Source organism: Hyla sarda, chromosome 1 (assembly GCF_029499605.1).
Source record: "Hyla sarda isolate aHylSar1 chromosome 1, aHylSar1.hap1, whole genome shotgun sequence".
NCBI classification, from domain to species: Eukaryota; Metazoa; Chordata; class Amphibia; order Anura; family Hylidae; genus Hyla; species Hyla sarda.
In genome coordinates this window covers 461,158,379-461,185,555 of record NC_079189.1, presented here as the reverse complement: position 1 = coordinate 461,185,555, position 27,177 = coordinate 461,158,379, and the positions used below count along the sequence as shown (strand labels likewise).

Here is a 27,177-nt window from a genome sequence, read left to right as displayed (position 1 = left end):
AATTACTAAAAAGCGATCAAAAAGTGCAATCAAAACAAAATTGGCAACAATAAATCTACAGATCACAGTGCAAAAAATGATTCCATACAGCCCTGTGTATGGAAAAATAAAAATGTTATAGGCGTCAGACTATGACAATTTAAAAGCATGTAAAAATTGGTATTGTTTTAATCATATTGACCCACAGAATAAACAGAACATCTCAATTTAACACCTCAAGGACCCAGCCAATTTTCAGTGTAGGACCCGGCCATTGTTTGCCATTCTGACCACTGTCACTTTAAGCATTAATAACTCTGGAATGCTTTTAACTTTCATTCTGATTCAGAGATTGTTTTTTCGTGACATAATCTACTTTATATTAGTGGTAAAATTTTGTCGATACTTGCATCATTTTCTTGGTGAAAAATTCCAAAATATGATGAAAAAATTGGAAATTTAGAATTTTTTTTACATTGAAGCTCTCTGCTTTATAAGGAAAATTAATATTCCAAATTATATATTGATTCACATATACAATATGTCTACTTTATGTTTGCATCATATAGTTGACATGTTTTTACTTTTGGAGGACATCAGAGGGCTTCAAAATATAGCAGCAATTTTCAAATTTTTCACAAAATTTTCAAAATCTAAATTTTTCAGGGACCAGTTCAGTTTTGAAGTAGATTTGAAGGGCCTTCTTATTAGAAATACCCCATAAATGACCCCATTATAAAAACTGCACCCCTCAAAGTATTCAAAATGACATTCTAAAGGTTTGTTAACCCTTTAGGTGTTTCACAGGAATAGCAGCAAATTGAAGGAGAAAATTCAAAATCTTCAGTTTTTTTTTACACTGGCATGTTCTTGTAGACCCAGTTATTGAATTTTTACAAGGGGTAAAAGGAGATAAATCTTCCTAAAATGTGTAACCCAGTTTCTCTTGCGTATAAAAAAAATAAATTAAATTAAATTAAAAAAAACCTCATGAGTATGTGAAGTGCTCTGTGGGCGCACTAGAGGGCTCAGAAGGGAAGGAGCGATTTTGGAGAGTGAGTTTTTTTCTTCAAAGGTTTTTGGGGGGCATGTCGTATTTAGGAAGCCCCTATAATGCCACAACAGCAAAAAAAAAACAAAAACAAAAAAAACACCCAATTCGCATACTATTTTTTGGAAACTACACCCCTCAAGGAACATAACAAGGGGTACAGTGAGCCTTAACGCCCCACAGGTGTTTGACGACTTTTTGTTAAAGTTGGATGTGTAAATGAATTAAAAAAAAATAATAAAATTCACTAAAATGCAGTCCCCCCCCCCCCCCCAAATTTTACATTTTTACAAGGGGTAATAGTAGAAAATGACCCCCAAAAATTGTAACCCCATTTCTTCTGAGTATGGAAATACCCCATGTGTGGACATAAAGTGCTCTGCTGGCGAATTACAATGCTCAGAAGAGGAGTGCCATTGAGCTTTTGGGGAGTGAATTTGGTTGGAATGGAAGTCGGGGGCCATATGCGTCTACAAAGCCCCCCCGTGGTGCCAGAACAGTGGACCCCCACATGTGACCCCATTTTGGAAACTACACCCTTCACAGAATTTAATAAGGGGTGCAGTGAGTATTTACAACCCACTGGCATTTGACAGATCTTTGGAACAATGGGCTGTGCAAATGAAAAATTAAATTTTTCATTTTCACGGACCACTGTTCCAAAAATCTGTCAGTCACCTGTGGGGCGTAAATGCTGACTGTACCCCTTATTACATGAGGGATGTAGTTTCCAAAATGGGGTCACATGTGGGGGGGGGGTCCATTGTTCTGGCACCAGGGGCTTTGTAAACACACGTGGCCTTCAATTCCTGACAAATTTTCTCTTCAAAAGCCCAATGGGGCTCCTTCTCTTCTGAGCATTATAGTTTGCACGCAGAGCACTTTACATCCACATATGGGTATGTTCTTACTAAGAAAAAATGGGGTTACAAATTTTGGGGGGATTTTTTTCCTATTTTTCCTTGTGAAAATGAAAAATTTAGGGCAACACCAGCATTTTAGTGAAAACTTTTTTTTTTTTTCATTTTCCCATCCAACTTTAATGAAAATTCTTAAACACCTGTGGGGTGTTAAAGCTTACTGTACCCCTTGTTACGTTCAGTGAGGGGTGTAGTTTCCAAAATGGGGTCACATGTGGGTATTTATTTTTTGGCGTTTGTCTGAACTGCTGTAAAATCAGCCACCCCTATGCAAATCGCCAATTTAGGCCTCAAATATACATAGTGCGTTCTTACTCCTGAGCCTTGTTGTGCGCCCGCAGAGCATTTTACGCCCACATATGGGGTATTTCCGTACTCAGGAGAAATTGTTACAAATTTTGGGGGTCTTTTTTTTCTCTCCTTGTGTAGCCCCCAACTTTTCCTTTTCATAAGGGGTAAGAGGAGAAAAAAAAAAACTTGTAGTGCAATTTCTCCCGAGTATGGAAATACCCCATATGTGACCCTAAACTGTTTCCTTGAAATATGGCAGGGCTCCGAAGTGAGAGAGCGCATAGGGGTGGACATAGGGGTATTCTACGCCAGTGATTCCCAAACAGGGTGCCTCCAGCTGTTGCTAAACTCCCAGCATGCCTGGACAGTCAGTGGCTGTCCGGAAATGCTGGGATTTGTTGTTTTGCAACAGCAGGAGACTCCATTTTGGAAACCCTGACGTACGATCAGTTTTTAATTTTTTTTATTGGGGCGGGGGGGACAGTGTAAGGGGGTGTATATGTTGTGTTTTACCCTTTATTATGTGGTAGTGTGTAGTGTAGTATTTTTAGGGTACATGCGCACTGGCAGAGGTTTACAGTGAGTTTCCCGCTAGGAGTTTGCGCTGCAGCAAAAAATTAGCTGCAGCTCAAACTTCAAGCAGGAAACTTACTGTAAACCCACCAATGGGAATGTACCCTGTACATTCACATGGGGGGGGCAAACCTTCATCTGTTTCAAAACTACAACTCCCAGCATGTACTGACAGACCCTGCATGCTGGGAGTTGTACTTTTGCAACAGCTGGAGGCACACTGGTTGGAAAACCCTTCAGTTAGGTTCTGTTACCGTACTCAGTATTTTCCAACCAGTGTGCCTCCAGCTGTTGCAAAACTACAACTCCCAGCACGTACTGATCGCCAAAGTGCATGCTGGGAGATATAGTTATGCAACAGCTGGAGGTACGCAACTACAACTGCCAGCATGCTGAGACAGCTGTTGGCTGTTTGGGCATGCTGGGATTTGCAGTTTTGCAACATCTGGAGGGCTACAGTTTAGAGACTAATGCACAGTGATCTCCAAACTGTGGTCCTCCAGATGTTGCAAAACTACAAATCTCAGCATGCCCAGACAGCAAACTGCTGTGTGGGCATGCTAGGAGTTGTAGTTTTGCAAGATCTAGAGGGCCACAGGTTAGAGCTCACTGCACATTGATCTCCAAACTGTAGCCCTACAGCTGTTGCAAAACTGCAAATCCCAGCATGCCCACACAGCAAATAGCTGTCTGGGCATGCTGGGAGTTGTAGTTTTGCAACAGCTGGAGAGCTAAAGTTTAGAGACCACTGTGTGGTGGTCTCAAACTGTAGCCCTCCAGATGTTGCTAGGCAACTCACGGCTTCCGTAGGATCCAGGAAGCCAGCCGTACGACATCGCTGCCCGCCGATACCCCATCGCCCGCTGCTGTCAGATGGGTAAGTGGATCTTCGTGCTGGTCCTCTGTCAGTTTCCCCATTCTGCCCCGCCTATTGTGGGTGGGCAGAACGGGGAAACAAAAAGTTAACCCACCCCCGATCTGCTATTGGTCGTCGCTTCTTGACGACCATTAGCAGGGATAGGAGGGGTGCCACCTTATTTTCCGGGTAACCATAGACCCGTATGACCCGGAATCGCGCAAATCGCAAGGGTGAATTCACCTGCGATTTGCAGTGATTACCGACATATGGGGGAGGGGATTGCCTGCTGAATGATTTCAGCAGGCATCCCGGTCCGATCCCCACGTGGCGGGGACCGGAATTCCCCATGTCGTACGCGTACGTCAAGGGTCCTTAAGGGGTTAAGCATAAAGTGCGCTGCATTAACCTCCCCCATATAAAATATATTTTTTGCTCTGCCAGTCATTTTAAAGGAGTAGTCCAGTGGTGACCCAGTGGTGAACAACTTATCCCCTATCCTAAGGATGGGGGATAAGTTGCAGATCGGGGTGGGGGGGGTTTGGGGGTCCGACCGCTGGGGCCCCCTGCGATCTCCTGTACGGAGCCCTGACAGCCCGCGGGAAGGGGGCGTGTCGACCTCCACACGAAGCGGCGGCCGACACGCCCCCTCAATACAACTCTATGGCAGAGCCGAAGCGCTGCCTTCGGCAATCTCCGGCTCTGCCATAGAGATGTATTGAGGGGGCGTGTCGGCCGCCGCTTCGTGCGGGGGTCGACACCCGCTATCTGGCCGGAGAGCCTGGCCCCCGTACAAAGAGATCGCAGGGGGCCCCAGCTGTCGGACCCCCTGCGATCTCAAACGTATCCCCTATCCTTAGGATAGGAGATAAGTTTTTCTCCACTGGACTACCCTTTTAAGGTAAAATTTAAAGATGTTATTAGAAAGTACAATTGACTCCACAAAAACACTCTCATATATAGCTCAGTGGATGGATTTATAAGAGTTATGAAATGGGTCTATCTCAAGATGGGAGCTATCCATCACTTGGCACTGTTCAAAAGTCCCATAGTTAATGGAGTTACAATTGCTGCTCCATTTATTTAGGGACTTGCCCATTATTCAGCTAGTTTGTTCTGTAGAGAATTGTAAAGAAAAAAAAGAGCTATACAAAAAAAATCCCATAGACACATGGAACCAATAAAAGTACCTACATATCATAGTGCAAAAAATGAGCCATGGAACAGCTCTGTAAACCAAGTTAGGCTGGGTTCCCATTACGTTTTCCCCCATACGGGAGCGCATACGGCAGGGGAGAGCTCAAAACTTGCGCTCCCGTATGCCTTTCTATGAGCTCCCGTACGTAATTAATTTCAATGAGCCGGCTGCAATGAAACGTTTGGTCCGGTCGGCTCATTTTTGCTCTGTATGCGCTTTTACAACCGGACCTAAAACCGTGGTCGTCCACGGTTTTAGGTGCGGGGAAAAAACACATACGGGGCAAAAATGAGCCAACCGAACTTTTCACTCCAGTCGGCTCATTGAAATGAATTACATACGGGAGCGCAAGGTTTTTGCTCCCCCCTGCCGTATGCGCTCCCATATGGGGAAAAACGTAATTGGAACCCAGCCTTAAAAAGTTTTATTTGCATATGGCAAACCCTAACAGGTGGATTCATTTTACAAAATGTTTAACTTTAAAGAACTTTAAACCAGGACATCTAGATCACTGATCTCCCACTATACAGCTCTCTAGACCCAGCTTGTAGAACCAGGGCTTGGGGTACTTGGAAAACCAGTTTGATACACTGTATATCCGTTGTTCTCAGCATTGCAAGCGTAGTTCTTGCTATACACAGTATTCAGACCCTCAAACAGGTTAAAGGAATAATCCAGTAAAAAAAAACATTATTTTTTTTTGTTCATATCAACTGACTCCAGAAAGTTACAGACTTATAAAATACTTCTATTAATCTTAATCCTTCCAGTACTTATCAGATGCTGAATTTGAGTTGAGTTGAGTTTTCTGTCTGACCACAGTGCTCTCTGCTGACACCTCAGTCTGTCTTAGGAACTGTCCAGAGTAGGAGCTAATCCCCATAGCAAACCTCTCCTGCTCTGGACAGTTCCTGAGACAGAGGTGTGAGCACTGTTGTCAGACAGAAAAGAACAGCTCAACTTCAGCAGCTGGTAAGTACTGAAAGGATTAAGATTTTTTAATAGAATTAATTTACAAATCTGTTTAACTTTCTGGAGCCAGCTGATATTAAAAAAAATAAAAAAAATAAACTTTTACCTGGAATACCCATTTTAAGGGAGCTGCATAATGGGATAACTTGGCACTTACTAGATGAAATCTTGAAGGGCATCACATAGATACCATAATCTAAAGTGTTTAGATCTCATGACAGAGACACTTTAACTGTGAAATTACTGTGTATTCATTAATGCCTTTAATTTCATGTAGGTGGATGCCGTAGATTGGGTGGATAATATGTGGCCTCAGCATTTAAAAGAAAAGCAAAAAGAAGCAACAAATGTGATATCTGAGATGAAATATCCCAAAGTGAAGAAGTAAGTAGCTATGTACTTTTATTTTGTGATGAAATTTTTCTTGTACTGTATACAATGCTTTTTTTCTACTGATAACTGGTAAATACTGGCCACTACTCGCGGTCACTAATAGCTAGCCATCTTGCCTGGGACCTAGGGGGTTTTTGTTCCCCCCCCCCCTTCACAGCCATAGCTACTATCAGCCAGTCAAATCTGACTAGCCGATGCCAGCTTTTTTGCAAAAATCCAGAGCAGTGTGTGTGTCCCAATCACGGGGATCAGGACACACACACTGCTCTGTGTCACCAGTGTCCCGTCCCCCTTCCCCGATGTCCCTTACCGGTCCTGAACTCCCGCAGCTGTGCCCTCCTGCATGCTTCACTTCTGGGTGAAGCAAGTTCAGGAATTTTTTTATTTTTCTTTGTGTGAATTAGCTGTTTAGTTGTACAACAGCTCCCCCTAGCATCCTAAACCTGCTACCGCATCTTGTACTTGGCAGGGGAGACACTAGGGGGAGCTGTTGTAAAGACGTAAAATAAATTTAGATGTGTATGTGTATATACATATAGGGGGAGATTTATCAAAACCTATGCTGAGGAAAACTTGCCCAGTTGCCCATAGCAACCAATCAGATTGCCTCTCTCATTTTTCACAGGCCTTCTTAAAAATGAAAGAAGCAAGCTGATTGGTTGCTATGGGCAACTGGGCAAGTTTCCCTCTGCACAGGTCTTGATAAATCTCCCCCATAATGTGTATGTATGTGTGTGTATGTGTAATAAATATATATATATATATATATATATATATATATATTTATTATAATATAATATAATATAATGTGTATATATTCCGAATTCAAGTGGTACCTAAAAAAAAAAAAAAAAAAATGAGATTATGAACTTTCCTAGAAATTTAGAAAAAATGCCTTTTAATGTCGTAAAAGAATGTTTAACAAATGATGCCAGCATAGAGTAGATATGTTGTGGATGTGAATTAATTACTACATTTATTTGGCATGACTATTTCTTTTACAAGTTTCAAACCTAGAGAAGTTTCAAACATAATTTTTCACAATATTTTAGTTTTTCACAAAAATCGCTTCATGTATCAACAAAAATGTACCACTAATATAAAGTACAATATGTCTTGAAAAAACAATCTCTGAATCACTTTGCCAGGTAAAAGCAGTCCAAAGTTATTACCACTGAAAGAGACACATCAGATTTTATTAGGGGGTTTATTCAAACTTTTATTAGGAAAGTGGTTAAATCACATTTACTAACCTTTTTTTTTTCTTTTTTTTCTTTTTCCCCCCAAAATGGTTTAGACTAATACATGCTATGCTTGGATTGCATGCACTGTTAAATGCTATTCCATAGCATAGCATTTATCAGTGTTATCGGTACTCCATTGCTCCAGCCTGCTTTGGCTGACTGGAGCCTTGTAGAACTGATGGGATGGTGAGGAGGCAGGTAAGGGCCCTTTTGCCGTCCTCCTAGATGATCAGGACATCGTTATTTCCCTATGATTATTCCAATCAGCTCCACTGAACTGCCGGGAGTGTATTTTCTGCATTTTAGATACCGCAATCAACTTTGATTGTGGTGTCTAAGGGTTAAATCTGGGCATCTGCCCGTTCGCCGATGTCCAGCATTAGCCACGGGTCCTGGCTGCTGATAGCAGCCGGGACTGAACTGATATGAAGTGAGCTCAGCTCCCCTATCCTGGGAATAGGGGATAAGTTGTTCAGTACTGGAGTAGCCCTGGAGTGTCTATGTATCATTTATTATTAGGGACCTTTGAATTGCCACTTTAGACAGTTGTGTACAACTTGTTGATTTAATCATACTGAAACATTTTGCCGTATTTATCAGTTACTAAGTTATTTAGTTACCTATTCCATGCAACAGGAGTTGAGCCTCCCTTATCACCCGAGAGGCATGGAGAGCCCATAGTCCAGGCTTGTGTACGTTTTTTAGTTCAGTAATTGTTAACCACGTTTTTTGGATCACCAGTCTAATTTTGTTGATTTCTGTTCACAACTGACACCAAGTGACAGATGTGAACATGGCTCAACATGAAATTGCAACACCAAGAAGAACAAGCCATAAGGTTATGCAAAAGGAGATAGTAGCCGGCAGGGGTGGACTGACCGGCCGGTCCATTCGGACGTTGTCTGAAGGCCCGGCCAGGAAAAGGGCCCGCCGTCGGCCGCCTGTCATATAAAAGCACGGGGGAAGGGCCCGCCGCGGCCGCTAGGTCTGTGTGGCTACGATGTCGGAGCCAGGCCTGGAGCAGTTACCAGGTAGCCACTGTAGCGGCGGCCCTTTAAGAGAACCTGGGAGAGCCACTTAGATCACGCCCCACTGTGACGTGAACCTCAGCTTGTTCTCGGTGCGCGGGGCCCTGCTTTGCCCTCGGTGCGCGGGGCCCTGCTTTGCCCTCGGTGCGCGGGGCCCTGCTTTGCCCTCGGTGCGCGGGGCCCTGCTTTGCCCTCGGTGCGCGGGGCCCTGCTTTGCCCTCAGGGGCGCGGAGCCCTGCCGAACAAGTGCCCTGATCACTCTGCATGGACCCAAAAACATCTGCATGGACCCAAAAACAGGCCAGCCTGGCCAGGTGGGTGGCTTATGCATTGTATAGTTAGTTATATGTATCTTCTACCTGCCTTTCACCACTCTCTACATGTGAAATATAACTTATATGGGAAATATAACTTATATCTCTGACTGTGTCATCATGTAGGAGGCAGTGAAGGGCAGGTAGAAGATGGAGTAGGCTTCCCAGCAGCACAGAGTATTTCTGGTAAGAACTGTAGTGAGGCAGACAGTCTGCATCACTACAGTTCCCTCCAGAAATACTCTGTGCTGCTATGCTATTTCTGTAATAAATCTAAGAGGCCTCAGCCGCACCCAAGCAGTGGGCAAAAAAGGTAAAGTGTGCGGCTTATGAATGGACTAGTTTCTACCTATTTTCTACCTGCCTTTCACCGGTCACTATATGATGGCACAGTCACAGATATGAGTTATATATCTGACTGTGCCATCATGTAGTGAGCGGTGAAAGGCAGGTACTCTGGTGGAAAACTTTTTTTTTTTTTTTAAATCAACTGATGCCAGAAAGTTAAACAGATTTGTAAATTACTTCTATTAACAAATTTTAATCCTTCCAGTACTTATTAGCGGCTGTATACTACCGAGGAAATTCTTTTCTGTCACGACCACAGTGCTCTCTGATGACACCTCTGCCGATTTTAGGAACTGTCCAGAGCAGGAGAAATTTCCCATAGCAAACATATGCTGCTGCTCTGGACATTTCATAAAATGGACAGAGGTGTCAGCAGAGAGCACTGTGGTCCTGACAGAAAGGAAATTCAAATAGAAAAGAATTTCTTCTGTAGTATACAGCCACTAATATGTACTGGAAGGATTAAGAATTTTTAATAGAAGTAATTTATTTACTTTACTGTTTAACTTTCTGGAATCAGTTGATTAAAAAAAAAAAGTTTTCCACCAAAGTACCCCTTAAAGTTGAACTGGGTATCACAGACAGAGATCCCAAGTTGGCATAAAAAGGAGAAGGATGGTTCAGGGTTTTTAAGCGTTTGGTGTAGTAAAGGTGATTGGCATTGCCATCCCTCAAAGTACACCATAGCCTCAATCGCACTGCACCCCCTATTCCTTTCTATGGCAAATATTCATATACATACTGGGTGGGAATAGGGGCGGGGCAGAGGTGGGGCTAGGGGTGGAGTCTCGCTGGGGACCCTTGCTTTATTTGGTCTGGGGGCCCTGAGTAGTGTCAGTACGCCCCTGGTAGCCGATGTTGCAAAGATCTTCAAATTTTCAACTAACTCTAATATGTAGCACATAGAAGTGGCTTCAGTGGTATAAAAAGCTAGATCAAAATAAAAATAAAAATTCTGCCACATGACACCTCAGAAATTGTAGTGGAGGCTGGAAAAGAGGTCTGTCCTCTTAAGCCATGAGTCCCGCTACAGTATATCTCTCATGCAATGATATCCGGAGATCAGTCTGGGGCCCAAGTGGGCAACTCCATGAAGAGGCCTTCACGAGGTAATGTTGCATCGGTCCCTCTCCCAGAATTATGGTGTGGGGTGGCATTACGAATGGTAACTGGACTCTTCCAGTCTTTTTTTCCAGGTGCCTTAAGAGCTTGGCATTGCTTGGCATTGCTTGGCGTTGTGGAACCAATGCCAGGCTGCATGTCGCACGTGCTTCTGTAAGTAGCCTGCATGGCCTTAACGTGCTTTTGTGGCCTGTATCGTCTCCAGGCTTTTTAATTTTTTCCCCATCGAATATATTTGGGATGTGATTGGTCAACATTTGCAAAGGGATCTTCCAGCAGTAGATCTAGGTTAAATAAAGTCCCAGCACTCACCAGGTATAGTCAGGAACAAGGAGCTTTATTGCATTTCCTTCAAATCAAACAGCAGAGGAAGGCTACTGCCAAAGTGCATCCTGTTTGATGTGAAGCACATGCAATAAAGCTCCTTGGTCCTGAATATACTTTGTAAGTGCTGGAACTTTATTTACACTGTTTCTGGACCCGATCCACGACGTGCACCACCTCAAAAGGAAGTGCTGACCAACTTCTATACTAAGCAGCAGATCTAGACTATTTTCATGGCAAAATGCATTCAGTGTGGCAGTACATTCCTCAGACAACCATTAATAATCTCATTGATAGCATACCAAGGCATTTAAGTGTGTGTATTTATGCATGTAGTGCTTATACATAATACTCAATAAATCAAGATGGTTTGAATACTTTGTTTCCATTCTATATCTTGTGCGCCCTTCTAAAATGTCTGGCCCCCCCTTTTTTTTTTTAAATACAAAAAGTATATATTGCTTTAACCCCCAAGCCCATTTTGACCTTAATGACCAGGCAAATTTTATTTTAGCGTTTTCGTTTTTTTCCCTCCTCTCCTTCCTAAACCCATAACTTTTATATTTCCATCCACAGACCCATATGAGGGCTTGTTTTTTGCGTGACCAATTGTACTTTGTAATGATGACTCCTCGTTTTACATAAAATGTACGGCGAACCCAAATTTTTTTTTTTTTGTGAGAAAACAAATCAAAAGCACAATTTTGCTAATTTTGGAGGGTTTTGTTTTCACACTGTAGACTTTACGGTAAAAATGGCATGTGTTCTTTATTCTGTGGGTCAATACGATTAATATGATGCCCATCTTTACATACTTTTCTATTTTACTGCTTTTAAAAGAATATCAACCTTTTTTTTTTTTTTTTTTTTTTTTACAAAATCAGTATGTTTAAAATCACCCTATTCTGACCACCTATAACTTTTTAATTTTTCCGTATACGCAGCTGTATGAGGGCTCATTTTTTGCACAGTGATCTGTCCTTTTTATCTATACCACATTTGCCTATATGAAACTTTGAAATCACTTTTTATAAAAAAAAATTCGGACTAAATTGTGACACAAAAGCAGCAATTTTGGACTTTTTCTTTTTTCATTTACGCCGTTAATTGTACGGGATCATTAAAATTATATTTTAATAGTTTGGGCATTTACGCACGTGGTGATGCCAAATATGTTTTATATTTTTTTCTTTTTTTTAACACTTTTTGGGGATAAAATGGGGAAAAAATGGACTATTTAAATTTTTATTGGGGACTTTTCAAATTTAAAATTTTTGTAAAGCTTTTTTTCTTTACACTTTTTATGTCCCCATAGGGGACTATTTATAGCAATCATTCGATTGCTAACACTGTTCAGTGCTATTCATATTCATAGCACTGATCAGTGTTACTGGCGATCTTCTGCTCTGGGGTCTGCTCGATCTCAGACCAGAGCGGAAGACCCCAGGAGACGGATGGAGGCAGGTGAGGGGACCTCCGTCCTCCATTTTAGATGATTTGATCGCCCGCTGCGCTTCCACGAGGATCCGATCATCCATTTAAATGTGCATTGCTGCAGATTCCATGACCTGTATTGATTACTGCATCTGAGGGGTTAATGGCAGACACCAGCGCGATCGCTGATGTCCGGCTGATCCCCGGCTGCTGATTGCAGCTGGGACCTGCAGTGCATGACACTAGCACCGCTCCGATGCGCGCAGTCATGTATAGGATGTAAATGTACGTCCTGGTGCGCAAAGTACCCCCGCACCAGGACGTACATTTACATCCGTGGTTGTTAAGGGGTTAAAGGGGTACTCTAAGCCCCTATCCAAAGGATAGAGGATAATATGTCTAATCGTGGGGTCCCTCTCCGGCCCGGCAGCGACACCCACACCCCCTCGATTCATGTCTATGGAGGGGGCGTGACACCTAGTACATAGCAATCACGCCTCCTCCCATAGACATGAATGGAGGGGGCGTGGCGGCTGTAGTCAACAGTCATCCGGCAGGAAGCGAAGTTCGTTCTGTGCACAGATGACTGGGGTGCCGCATCGGAGATTGCGGGGGTCTCACCGCTGGATAGGGGATAAAATGTTTTTCGCTAAAGTACCCCTTTTAAAGATGATCCAAATTGTTATAGGAGAGAATAGTTTGCTATCTTGAGTATTTGGCTACTTTCAGTCCACAGTGTTCTATACTAGTGGTATGCAATGCATGCTATCTGAAGAGTCAAGATACGCAGATGCTTATGAACGTCTAATGTTGTCTTTTTGACAGCATTGCGTATCATTTCATCAATCCCAGTTCTGAATGTGGTTGCTAGGCAGCCATCGCTGATGTACTGGTGGTGTCTCTGATTTGCGCCAGCCTCTTGTTTCCAGAGACCGTGCATGCTGTCTGCATTTTGCTGACATCTTTCAGCACTCTGTGTATGGGGAGGAGGGGGTGATGCCACAGCTAAGTGGATTCTTTCCAAGGAATTTGTGACCAATCTTTCTTTCTGCTGCAGAGAGGTAATGGAGGCTCCGGAGGGCTAATCTGTACTGTGTTAATTTAGTGGTTGGTGTGTGGTGGAGGGGTAGAAGTATTCCGCTGTTCTGGTTTTCTAGATAATTAAGAGTGATGGATGAAACCATAGACTTAATCTGTTCAGCTTTGCATGAGAAATAAAGAATTCATGCCTAGCTGCCTTTTATGTTTGGAAACATTCATTCTTTAGAGAAAAAAAATCCTGTCACACAGTAAGTGATTTTCCACACATCAGTAATGATTTTTTTTTAATATTAGCAATACCATTTCCAGTAGGATTTACATCGGGATTCTGGCAATTTTTAAAATTTTATTTTTAGTTTTTCATCCTTGATGTGTCCGATTTAATGTCTGTGGAATTGCTCAAGGACATACAAAAATGCCCATTTGGGTGCCTTGTTTGGGTTGTCTGGAGCATTGTTCGCCAATTACATACAGCATTTTGCTTGCTATTTCTCACCGCATTGAATAGTCAGTGGCAGTAATTTTGACTATGATGTCATGTAATGTACTTGTAGTTTCTATAGTGTGCTGCAAGAAGCAATCGTGCGCTGTTTTGTACTGTAAAATGGTAATACATCAGAAGGGAAGAGATGTGCAAAAGTTATTAGACATGGGCAAATATTTTTACAGCGACATGACAGATTTTACTGTCAGTATTCAACGGATTCCCACTGTAGACCTTTATTGTAAATAGTTAAATGGGCACTGTCAGATAAAAAAAAAAAATGTTGTACCTCTTGGCAAAACATTAACCTTTCTAATATACCACACTTCATAATAAAATTTATTTCCTTTTTATAGAAATCATGACTTATAAAATCATGGCTTTGTCCAAGCTGAAGCACAGGCATGGACAAAGTCCAGTAATTGAGGGTGGGCTAGCACTCATCTGTGCTTTGTCTGATAGGACAGGAGAGACACAGAGGCGTGCTATCAGACAGGAGAGAGCACAGAGGAGTCCTATCAGACAGGAGAGAGCACAGAGGAGTCCTATCAGACACGAGAGAGCACAGAGGAGTCCTATCAGACAGGAGAGAGCACAGAGGAGTCCTATCAGACAGGAGAGAGCACAGAGGAGTCCTATCAGGAGAGAGCACACAGGAGTGCAAGCCCACCCTCACTTACTGGACTTTGTCCATGCCTCTGCTTCAGCTTGGACAAAGCCATGATTTTATAATCCATGATTTCTATAAAAAGGAAATAACATTTTCTTATGAAGTATGTTAGAAAGGTTAATGTTTCATCAAGATGTACAACATATAAGTTTTTGTATCTGACGGTGCCCATTTAACCTCTTAAGTCCCAGGGCATACCTGTACGTTCTGTGTCTGCTCCCATTCTATAACGTTCCAGCATCATAGGGGGTAGAGCCCGGCCTGTAACAATGGCCGGGACCCGTGGTCAATAGCGCGTGGCATTGATCACGGTGCCGCACGCTATTAACCCTTTAGACGCGGCATTCAAAGTTGAACGCTGCGTCTAAAATGAAAATAAACTACACCCGGCTAGCTCAGCGGCTGTTTGGGATTACTGCAGTGAAATCGCGGTATCCCGAACAGCTGTAGGATAGCAGGAGGGTCCCTTACCTTGCCTCCTGGGGTCCGATTGCTGAATGACTGCTCAGTGCCTGAGATCCAGGCATGAGCAGTGAAGCGGCAGAATCATAGATCAATGGTTTCCTATGAGAAACCATTGATCAATGTAAAAGATCAGTGTGCGCAGTGTTATTGCCCCCTATGGGGGCTATAACATTGCAAAAAAAAAGTGAAAAAAAGTTTATAAAGATCATTTAACCCCTTCCCTAATAAAAGTTTGAATCCACCCCCCTTTTCCCATTTAGGTTGAAACTTTTCCCATAATCTCTTATAATAAAACTACTCAGCTTCTACTACTCTATAACATGATGCCTGCAGATTGGACATCTTTGAAATACCTTTTTGATAGTTTTCCAAGTAACACCCACAGAGTACATGTTAAAAGTGAAGTAAATGCCCCTAAATTGTATGCTGGTGTATTCTCTTATTCCCTGATGCCTGGTACAATTCATATTGGGGGAGATTTATCAAAACCTGTGTAGAGGAAAAATTGACCAGTTGCTCCTAGCAACAACCTAAAAAAAAAAGTAAAATAAAAAAAAAAAGTCCTATATACTGTGGTCTAAATTAAATTGGGGAAAACCCAAAACAACCACTAAAAAAACCTATAAATACGCCACTACAGCGTATAGGGTAAACCCACCAAGAATAAAAAATGTATATAATAAAATGAATAAGAAATATATTAATCTGATAAATCAATAACCATCAAGTTTAATAAATATAGTTTTATTTTACAAAAAATACATATATCATACACAAGCAAAAAAGATTGATAATAATATATAGCTATATAACATACATAAAAATAGTAATCATTAGCTTAATTTGATAATGTGTATAATTATTTAAAAAAATATTTTATATATATATATATATATATATATATATATATATATATATATATATATATAAATAAATGAACTTAAAAAATGCAAAAGATAGCAGGGACGGGAAGAGGATGTAAAAAAGAAAGGCGTAAATGTCGGGGTCAACTGATCACCAATGGATCATAAAAGCACCTGTTACTATAGAATACGTGCAATGTGACACTGTTTAAAGCATAAAAAGTGTGTTTAACCTTAAAAATAAATATGCATAAAGTGCAATGTGCAACACAGAAATATAAGTGTATACAATAAATGTAAAAAAGCAGTGCAAGGAAACAAAAGATAAGGTGCTAAAAGTGAAGGTGTCAGAATGTAAATACTTTACATTCTGACACCTTCACTTTTAGCACCTTATCTTTTGTTTTCTTGCACTGCTTTTTTACATTTATTGTATACACTTATATTTCTGTGTTGCACATTGCACTTTATGCATATTTATTTTTAAGGTTAAACACACTTTTTATGCTTTAAACAGTGTCACATTGCACGTATTCTATAGTAACAGGTGCTTTTATGATCCATTGGTGATCAGTTGACCCCGACATTTACGCCTTTCTTTTTTACATCCTCTTCCCGTCCCTGCTATCTTTTGCATTTTTTAAGTTCATTTATTTATATATATATATATATATATATATATATATATATATATATAACAAAAATATTTTTTTAAATAATTATACACATTATCAAATTGCGCTAATGATTACTATTTTTATGTATGTTATATAGCTATATATTATTATCAATCTTTTTTGCTTGTGTATGATATATGTATTTATCAGATTAATATTGATTTATCAGATTAATATATTTCTTATTCATTTTATTATATACATTTTTTATTCTTGGTGGGTTTACCCTATACGCTGTAGTGGCGTATTTATAGGTTTTTTCAGTTGCTCCTAGCAACCAATCAGATCGCTTTTTTCATTTTTCGTCTGCACAGATTTTGATAAATCAAATGTTCCGTTTACTAATAGCAACGGAGACCCACCCTCCTAAGCGCAATTCATATGACTGGAGCAGGACTAGGGCTTACAGGTACGGCCATGTCCTAAAGGGGCATGCAACATTACCTGGTATTGGTGATGTTGCTACATTCAACTGCTTTTGAAGATTTGTGTCGGTATGTCTAGGGCTAGCTTGCATCTGTAGGTAGGACCCTCCCAACAAAAACAACATACTCACCCCAGCTCCCCCGCAGTCACCACTGTGTTCTCCTGCTTTTTGTCCTGGAGTGTTTCTAGCATTGGGATGCGCATGATGACATGACTCTGTGCACGTCCCGGAGGAAGAGATGTCCACAGTCTCCAGTGGCCATAGGCAGCATCACTAGAGGCAGTGTTTATCCTAGGACATACATCTATGGCAGTGCTATCCCTCAGGTACCCTGCTGCAGTACCCCTGGTGGGTGCTTGCTTGCACTCTGGTTAGGAACCTCTGGCAGGCTGGATAAAATTATGCCACTGGCCTTACACGGCAGTAAAATAGAAAATTAGAAATGGAATCTCCAAAAATTCGTATGTAAAAATATGGTTAATATAAAAAGTTTATTTAAACAATAGATCCTTTTCTGCTGGCACATTTACTGTTATACAGTTCTTATTCAGTTGTTTTTTAAAGGTGTCATTCCTTGGTTAAGATATTAGAAACATTACATTTCTCAATTAGGTCTGGGAAAATATTTAGTTTCTTGATTGGAATCAATAATTCCAACTATGTCTAGACATTGCTGATACATTCATGTTATGACGTTCCCTGTTGTTCTTTTGAGTCCTTGGAAGGGTCCATCAATATGTTAAACTATCTGCTGTTTTAAAACCTCCCTATTATCCCTTTAGCCTCACCTGCTGACTCATTTTTGTCCCTTGTTACCCAGATATATTTATTTATATTTCATAACCTACTTTGCAGTATTCCTTGATGAGCTGGTAGTTAACAGTTTTTTTTATATACTACAGGCTTATTTTTTGCTTATACATTTGACCTTTCTAGTGTTTGCTGATTACATGTTTTGATAATCATTTTATAGTTTATATAATATAATTTTATTGCTTTACATATCTTGTATTGAGCCTGAGTTACCTCCTGTATTATAGTCTAGACCCATTGTAGCTAAAGTGTCAGTCTTTGCTGGAATGATTTTAGCACACAGTTAAGGGCTCATTTACAGCAAATATGTGCCCTCTGTGGCATGGAGACATACATTTGCAAAATGTTGAAATGGCATTCCAATGTATCTGGGCTCAATGAGCCCTATTGCTTTTAATATTTTCTGAGTGCGTATTTTCTGGCAAAACAATAGTTTTTCTAATATCCTTCTTTAAAACATATTCACATTTTATTAAAGAAAACTGCCTTTAAAATTTCCACCAGGGGTGTCCCCATACCTCCGGGAACACAATAGCACAGTAGCATCAGCTTGTCTAAGGACAAGAGATGGCTGATAGACAAGACTGCAGGAGGAACACAGCTTGCCGCAACATTGCTGTAACACAGTTTGTCTAAACATGCCTGGGAATGCTGGGAGTAGTAGTTTTTCAAAAGCTGAAGGCAACACTGCTGTAAAAAAATAAATAAAAGTTATCCAAAAACTGTACCTCCAACTGTTCCAAAACTACAAGTCCCAGCATAACGGGGCTGCCTAAGGATGACACACATGAATGACATAGGAACATATAGAAAATGTATGCATGAAAAACTATACTTTTAGCACTAAGGCTCCTTTCACACTACCGTTTTCTTCCGGTAGGTGACATCCGTTGGGAAGATAGTGGGAGAAAAAATTGTGCATGACACGCCTTTTTCTCCCACTATCTTTGGCCGCAATAATAGGAGTTATAACGAACGTTGGAGGAATCCCATTCAAGTGAATGGGATCCTCTTAGCCTGTTATAACTCCCGTTATACTCTGTTACAAAAACGGACGTTAATGGCAGCAAAAGTAAAAAAGAAAAAAAAAACATCCAATAACGTCCGTATGCAAAGGAGCAACTTTATAGTGTGAAAGAAGCCTAAACCTTAGATCTAAATTTGTGCAAAGTTATACACTCCCCATATTGTCTTTGGTGGTAGAGTACAGGCAATCTCCAATAAGCATGTGTGTGTGCAGCATAAAACCAGAGAGGAAAGGGTTACAGAGCAGGACTTCTACGCTCACTCCCAAGAGCAGTGAGTTAGCAGAGTGAGTCATGCACAGTGCAGGCAACAGAGACGGGAAAAAAAAGTGAGCAGCTATAATATGCTACTTTTTTAGTGAAATATAGGTGATAGAGATATAAAAATTATTACTATTGCAAACCCGACATGTTTTGTCGGGTTGGGAGCCAGATTGTCGCATTGCGCCACAAATTCTGTCTGCACCAGAATTGAAAAAACCCTGACTAACTCTCAATTTTGCTAAGAAAACCTGAAAAAGGGGCATAACCGCCAGGAAAAGGGGAGTGGTCTCCAAAAAGGGGAGTGTTCCCGACATTTATTTTTACAAAAACCCAATATATTTACTAAGGTGGTTTCCACATAAAATGTGGTGGATTTTTGCTGAGGAAAACCCTACAGATCAGAGCATGTGTAAAAAATTACAAAATAAAAAAAATGTAGGGAAAGTGGAAAAAATGTTTTTTTGTGGAATCTGACAGGTGTGCTTTTAGGTTAGACCAAGAGCCATAAATCATATACACTTAGACAATGACACTGCCCTGACTGTGCCATGTTTAGTTTATTTACATCAATGAGGTCTGTGCCTGTCCGTGTACAGATTCTTCGGCAAGCCATTTTGATATTTTCACAATGTACCTGTGTTCTGTGTTTCAAAGCGCACAAACATGATGGAAACATCGCTGCCTTACTTCACTCTCCCGTAGGGGCCCCGGCTGTGCGCTTCTAGAGTGTGTTTCATACCCAGCAGGTCGAAACGTGCCCCTTCCAGTCATCTTTATGCGAGAGGCGGAGAAACATCACACACAGAAGCTCAGCAAGGGCTGAATCTGGCCCCTTACGGAATCTCACAGGGGATAAATTTCTTAGCACCCTTCGTCTTTTAGAACAAATCACATACATGTACATGATAATTTTCCTTTAATGGCACAATCAGCCTGTTCCCCTACACTAACCACTTGCTTATAGTGTGGGTGGACAGGAGTCCAACGAGGGGTCACTTGCTTAAATATGTCCAGTAGGTCCTGAGATATGTCCCCCAGAAGATCCACTGCTGAATTCAGTGAATCGCGCTTCTATATTCATTGTCTGTGACTCCACGTCCCAGTTAAGTGGAGTTGCGAAGATCCCCCCCCCCCCCCCCCCCCACGCGATTCACTGAATTCATCAGTGGATATTCTGAGGGACATATCTCTGGACATACTGGACATATTTAAGTAAGTGACCCCTCGTTGGATTCCTGTTCACCCACACTATAACCCAGTGAACAGGCTTACAGTTTTCCTTTTTAAAGAGGTTATCCAGCACTGAGGAGGAGGTTTTCAAAAGTATGCCTGTATTATATAACAAAACAAACCTTTACTAACCTCTTGTGCTCCAGCAATGCCTCTGGTGTCCTGCTATGAGCCCCACAGCAATCCTTTTTCTGAGCCACAGAGTGACTGTCTGGCCCAGGATCGCTTCGCCTAGTGCTTCACGGCCCAGACACGTCAGGCTATCGAGGACTATCACTGCGGGGCCCAGACCAGGACTGGAGGCATTGCTGGAGTGCAGGTGGTGATAAAAGGTTTGTTTTTCGTTTTATATACCACGGAACAAGCATACTTTTGAAACACCCCGTTCCCGAACTTCTCCTTAGTCACCTCATACTCCACCAGCTCTAATACTCTGAAATCCAAATTTCCCTCCGGGCATAGTGCCCTTGGCATTCTCATGGTGTGCCAACAAGGGGATTACTTGGGTATTAAATCTCTTGATCATCTTTGTTCCTTCCTTGCTCTTCCAGACTAGATGCGTGTAGCACAGGATACAAGTTATGTTTCAATTACTCAGGGAGTACAGGTTTTATAGCCTCTATAATGATCTCATTATGTCCTCTAGCAAACTTCTGGGTAAGTTTAAGAATCTGATTTGGATCTTATTTTTGAGCCAAAGTAATGGGCCTAAATGGCTGTTGCCATTTGCCATACCTCGTTGCCATACCTCTAAACTCTCAATCTGTGTGAACGTGTAGCAAGCAGGGTCTTGCTAAGATGGTACTTAGGCTCTAACAGGATAGCTAGGATGTTTCCCTTGGCCTCTCCCTAAGTTTCTGTAAATATCAGAATAGAGGCACCCTGCTTCACACATGGTGGGGGCTGTCCCCATGTGAGACTTTTCTGGATCCATATATATCGCTTAATCTATTCCGTTACAAGAGTTAACCTTCAGAAACGACCAGAACAAGTGCTATTGAATGCCATGATCCCTGAAGCCTTTAGGGAGAATCTGAAACCTATTTATTTATCTTATCTTTCTTGCTGCCAAGATTGCCTTTACATTTGGTCAGATCCAAGTTGAATTGGATAATAGCCAATGATAAACTGACTAATATCCTTACGGATTCCCAAAAAACTTTTGATGCTACTTGGAAACCGTGGATAACATATTTAAGCGGTTCCCCTTTATTCAAACCGCTAGGATTCTTTACCTATGTAGGGTTTTTCACTTTGCCCTCCTCCCCCTTGTATGTTTTGTTTGTCTTTCCTCATGTTTCAATGTCTGTCTTCTTTTCCTCTGGGTACCCCCTATTGAAGTTGGTATGTCTGTTTATTTCACTAGTGGTACATACTGGTCAAAACTTGGTTTCATGCTTACTAAAGCATTCCAATTTGAAGAACTCTGGCCATCTCCTCAAGGTGGTTGCACCTGGACTCTTAATTTTCTAGCATGTAACCTTACAGTATTGTATGCTCTTGGTCATATTTCACATTTTCCTGTATCCGTCAGTTTTTTCACTTGCCAGTTTCATGTCTACTTTAATATAATTCTATAAAAATGTAATATCGCTTTGTGCAGAATAGTCCACACTATTAATACATAACATTTATCCAAACAGGGAAAAAAATGCAGAAATTATAATTTTTTTAAATCAGACCAAACAAAAATAATTGTATGAAAAGCTATGAAGTTCAATCTACACAAAAATGGTGCAGATAAAAACTTCAGATTACAACCTCAAAATGTAGCCATCCTACAACCCCTATAGACAGAAAAGTACATGAACTATAGGGGTCAGAATAGCGAAAAAAAAATTGAATATTTATTTTGGAGTTATTTGAAAGTATTAAATAAAGCACAAGCTATATAAATTGGTACCACTGTAATTATACTGACCTAAAAAATAGAGAACCTGTCATAGCATTTCATTTTTTTTTAATTTAACCCCCATTTTATTATTTTTTTCATTATGCATTTTATTTTTAAGTACATAGAAAGATATAAAAAAAAATGGGAAAATGTGTTATGAATTTTAGAAGCAAAGGAGAAAACAAAAATGAAAATCTGTCATCTGTGTCACCTGCACTAACCTGTCAGTACAGACAGGTAGTGCAGGCTACACTGATGACAACAGTACTTACCTGGTCCTGTTCCGTGCTAGGGTTTTCCAGCTGTTCTCTTCGGTATTTTCAGCACCGAGCCTGACTTGGAGCATGGGCGGAGCTTAATGATGTAATCGCTGCTGTTTGCTAGCAGCTGGACCCAGCAGAGAACAGCAGCAGTGACGTCACTAAGCTCCGCCCATGCTACAAGTTGGGCCCAGGGCTGAAGATGCCGGAGAACCATAGCACGGAACAGGACCAGGTAAGTATCGTTATCATCATTATCACCAATGCAGTAAGTGCCAGAATTTAGAATACTAGAAGTAATGGGACCTTTTTGCTTATTCCTTGTTAATGGGACATATTTTACAGGTATTGTTTGATGAGCGTCAAGGGCTGTTTCACAGACTTTCATATTGATTTTGGAGGGACGTCTGTTTGGTACCATGTTTTACGCGGTGGAAAGGCAAGTGTATGATTCTTTCGGTGTCTTTAATGTTGATCATGCAAGATCCTTTTCGAAGAGATTTTAAGTATAATATAGTATAAGATATATAATATAATGTATGTAAACAAAATTGAAACTTAAAAGACTTCTCAAATTACATTTGTCTTGATGCCTGGCAGTAACCTACCATGATTAAATCTGAGCTGTGCTCTTCCTTAGCAACTTTATTTCCTGTTTACAATGGAATTCCAGTGCCGCTACTTTGCTCATGTATGTGATAACCTACAGTTATGTGAATTAGATGTCACTTTCTCTATATTTCTTTGTGAGATACTTGAAGGTGTACTCCGCCCCTAGACATCTTATCCCCTATCCAAAGGACCCCTGCGATTTCAGCTGCGGCACCCCAGACATCCGGTGCATGGAGCGAACAAGCTGGATGACTGGCGATGCAGGGCGGAGGCTCGTGACGTCATGGCCATGCCCCTCAATGCAAGTCTATGGGAGGGAGCATGATGGCGGTCACGCCCCCTCCCATAGACTTGCATTGAGGGTGCATGGCCGTGACGTCATGAGCGCGGCGCGGTAGTGACGTCACAAGCCTCCGGCACTGCACCCGACACTCTAAACGAACGCCGGGTGCAGCAGGGAGATCGTGTGGGTTCCCAGCAGCCGGACCCTCGCAATCAGACATCTTATCCCCTATACTTTGGATAAGGGATAAGATTTCTAGGGGCGGAGTACCCCTTTAATATAAGCCATACAGTGCAATAGCTGTGAGAATCAGACAGTTGCAAATGCGGTCATGTCAACTCCTCTTTAGCTTCACCCTCCCGATGGTTTGTACTATTTGGTTTTCCACCTTTTAAGAATGTTCTCTTTGGTTCCTCTGGCCCAAAACTTGATTCTGAAAAAAGTTTGTGATATTTGTCAATATCAGTGATTTGCATTTGGATGCATTGTAAATGAAGCATCCTCTGCAGTGTGTATTGGTATTGTTCTAGAAAATGTTAAGCAGTGAAGCATATACTAACCTTTTGCTTCACGTGAAATTTCTTTGAGAAAGCTGCATCTAGTGGCCTAGCCATAGAAGGTGCAGAGGTGGCAATTGGACACAGGCCTAATAATATAGTCCATTCTGCCACTTTACAACGTACCAGTATTATAAATCGGGGTGTTTCAAATTAAGGATTGAGGCCAAAGAGGCCCTCATCTCATTAATTTGAATGAGCCGACCGGAGTCAGATAGTGACTCGGGTTGGCTCATTTTTTCCCTGTATCCGGTTTTCTGGCCGGACTGAAAAGTGCTGTATGCTGCGGTTTCAGTCCTGCCAGAAAGCCAGATATGGGGCAAAAATGAGTCGACCTGAGTCTCTATCTGACTCCGATCGGCTCATTCCATTGAATGAGATGGGGGCTGGGTCCGGCTGGGATACGGAAGCGCCCGGTTTTCCCATCTCCCAGCAAGATCCGGTTCCTGTATGGACAAAATGTAGTGTGAATGCCCTTTAATTATAGATTGCTGATCCAGTATTCAACTCGCATAGTTACTTGTAAAAATATTCCTTTCTGGGACACTTAACCATCGCCTTTGTATGAGATTGTTGTCCAACAATTTCTAACTCATGGACCCCATTTTGCAGCTAAAAGGCTAGGTTCAGACTATGGAATCTCCACCTGGAAATATTCTGTGGGGTGATTCCAAGGGCATCTAGGACCTTTCTCACATTGCTGTCCCCATAGACCCTGTATAAATGACTGAGATAATTTGTTTGGCTGTGAAAAATCTGCCAATGAAATTCTGTAGGGTGCAGTGGAATCCCATTAACAAAAAATAAAGTAAAATGATACTTTCAAATTCCATAGTGTGAACCCAGCTTTACAGTCTCCATTCTTCTGGAAAGGCTTTCCACAAAATTTAGGTCTGTGCTGGTTGAAAATTGTCAATGGTATTGAGTAGGGTGACACTCGGGGCTCTGTGAAGGTAACTTTGGTTGCTCCCAAGCAGACTCATTTGACTTTTGTGCTTCTAGCTAGTGCTGGGCGGTATGACCAAAAATGCATATCACGGTATTTTTGTAAGTTATGGTGGTTCCACGGTATTTAACGGTATTCCCCTCCCCTGGAACTAATCTGCTTCTCTAACCCCCCACCCCCTCATTCATTTAAAGGCCATGGTGCTTTAAATGAATGAGTTGCGGGCTTCCGGTGCTTTAAATGAAAGCGTTTCGGGCTGCCAGTGCTTTAAATGAATGAGTTGCGGGCCGCCGGCGCTTTAAATGAATGAGTTGCGGGCCGCCGGCGCTTTAAATGAATGACATGCGGGCCGCCGGCGCTTTAAATGAATGACATGCGGGCCGCCGGCGCTTTAAATGAATGACATGCGGGCCGCCGGCGCTTTAAATGAATGACATGCGGGCCGCCGGCGCTTTAAATGAATGACATGCGGGCCGCCGGCGCTTTAAATGAATGACATGCGGGCCGCCGGCGCTTTAAATGAATGACATGCGGGCCGCCGGCGCTTCAAGCGCTTGCAGGGGGGGTGACAGCTTCCAGCTTGTATCTTAATCGTTTCCAGCGCCGGCGGCTGCAACATAATAATTTAAAGCGCCGGCAGCCCGCATGTCATTCATTTAAAGCGGCGCGGCCTGCAACATAACCATTTAAAGAGCCGGCGGCCAGCATCTCATTAATTTAGAGCGCTGGCGGCTCATAGGAGGACGGGGAGAACGTATGATGTGGGGACAGCAGCTGCAGCTGATAATTCTTTCATTCCAGGAGGGGGTATTGCAGTATAGGAAAAATTTACATTGTATACCACCCAGCACTACTACTAGCTTTGTTGCAACAGTTTAGGTAATAAGTTTCCAGTTTTTGCATGGCTATGCCCCTGTGCCAATTGTATTAAATGTCTTTTATATGCTGAAGCATAAAACGTGTTATTTCCCAGCAACATATAAACCTTTTTTTTGGTGCCTGTTTCTGCTGTGTACAGATTCTTTCTTTAGTGTATCCTCTGAATTGCTGCAAGACTTTCCCTGCCTCCTGTTTGTAATAACGGACAGTAAGAACTCCCCATTTCCACAGACACAGGTTAAGGGTGCATTCCCACCTGGCGTATACGCAGCGTATTTCACACTGCGAAAATTTGCGGCGGCAGCAGTGGGAAATACACTGCGTTTTCCTCGCTTACTATACAAACAGGACTTTCCGGCGGCAGCCCTATGCGGGCAGTGAGTTTTGAAGGTGGAGCCGCGCATCACAGTAATGCCGGCACACGGCCTCGCCTCCAAAACTCATTACACGCATAGGGCTGCCGCTGGAAAGCCCTGTGTGTGTATGGTGAGCGAGGAATACGCAGCGTATTTCCCGCTGCTGACCCAAATTTTGTGCAGCATGAAATACGATGCATATAAGTCAGGTGGGAACGCACCCTAAAGCTGCATTTTATACAAATACACTGAAACAATGCCAGGTAAATTTTGAAACACAAGTTCTGTGTCACTGATCTATTTACTTGTAGAAACTTAAAGGGGTACTCCGGTGCTTACACATCTTATCCCCTATCCAAAGGATAGGGGATAAGATGCCTGATCGCGGGAGTCCCGCAGCTGGGGACGCCCGTGATCATGCACGCGGCTCCCAGTTTGTGATCAGTCCCCGGAGCTTGTTTGCTCCAGGTCTGATTACGGTCGACCGCAGGGCTTGCATTGAGGGGCGGAGCGTGACGTCACACGGGGACTGATTACAAACGGGGTGCCGCGTGCATGATCACGGGCGTCCCCAGCTGTGTGACTCCCGCGATCAGGCATCTTATCCCCTATCCTTTGGATAGTGGTTAAGATGTGTAAGCACCGGAGTACCTCTTTAAAGGCAGAGGCATCATGGGAAATGTAGGCTGCAGTAGGAGACTGATATCAAAAGAGGAAAGGAATAAAGATTGGAGACAATCCATAAATGACACATGAAACATGTATACACAAGACCCTTTAAATTATTTAATTCAGCATACAGGGTGCTTCTTAAGATTATTTTTTTACTGATAATAATGAGACTAGCTCACTTCCTAAAAAACAGCCCCATAACTTTGTTCCTTATCCACCAAATATAATGGCCTATATGGCCTGAATAAAAGCTTAACTTTTTAAATTTTAACACTGTTTAAATTTTAATTTAATTTTGTTTTTGTTTTTCCTGTAAATGAACTAAACAAAATACCAAAACACAATGCAATTAATTAATTATATAGTTTTTCTACACATTACTAAATCCAAAACAACTTTATGGTGGTATCATACATGCCTGACAGGTTAAAGGGGTATTCCAGGCAAAACCTTTTTTTATATATATCAACTGGCTCCGGAAAGTTAAACAGATTTGTAAATTACTTAAAAAAATCTTAATCCTTCCAATAGTTATAAGCTTCTGAAATTTTCTGTCTAACTGCTCAATGATGATGTCACGTCCCGGGAGCTGTGCATCATGGGAGAATATCCCCATAGGAACTGCACAGCTCCTGGGACGTGAGTCATCAGAAAGCAGTTAGACAGAAAAAAGCAACTCAACTTCAGAAGCTAATAACTATTGGAAGGATTA

General features: G+C 41.8%; 1 protein-coding gene across 15 annotated transcripts in view; it reads left to right on the top strand.

Moving 5' to 3' along the window:
- The window catches only part of KDM2B (lysine demethylase 2B), a 174,833-nt gene that overhangs the window by 62,610 nt on the left and 85,046 nt on the right, over positions 1–27,177 (top strand). For 14 of the 15 annotated variants that reach the window (XM_056534717.1, XM_056534724.1, XM_056534712.1 and 11 more), the window contains 2 exons: positions 6,118–6,224; positions 22,506–22,599. In XM_056534717.1, the coding sequence (XP_056390692.1) occupies positions 6,118–6,224; positions 22,506–22,599 (201 nt within the window). Of the gene's footprint in view, positions 1–6,117; positions 6,225–12,991; positions 13,109–22,505; positions 22,600–27,177 lie in introns of those variants that run through there. The other variant, XM_056534770.1, reaches the window with a different exon arrangement.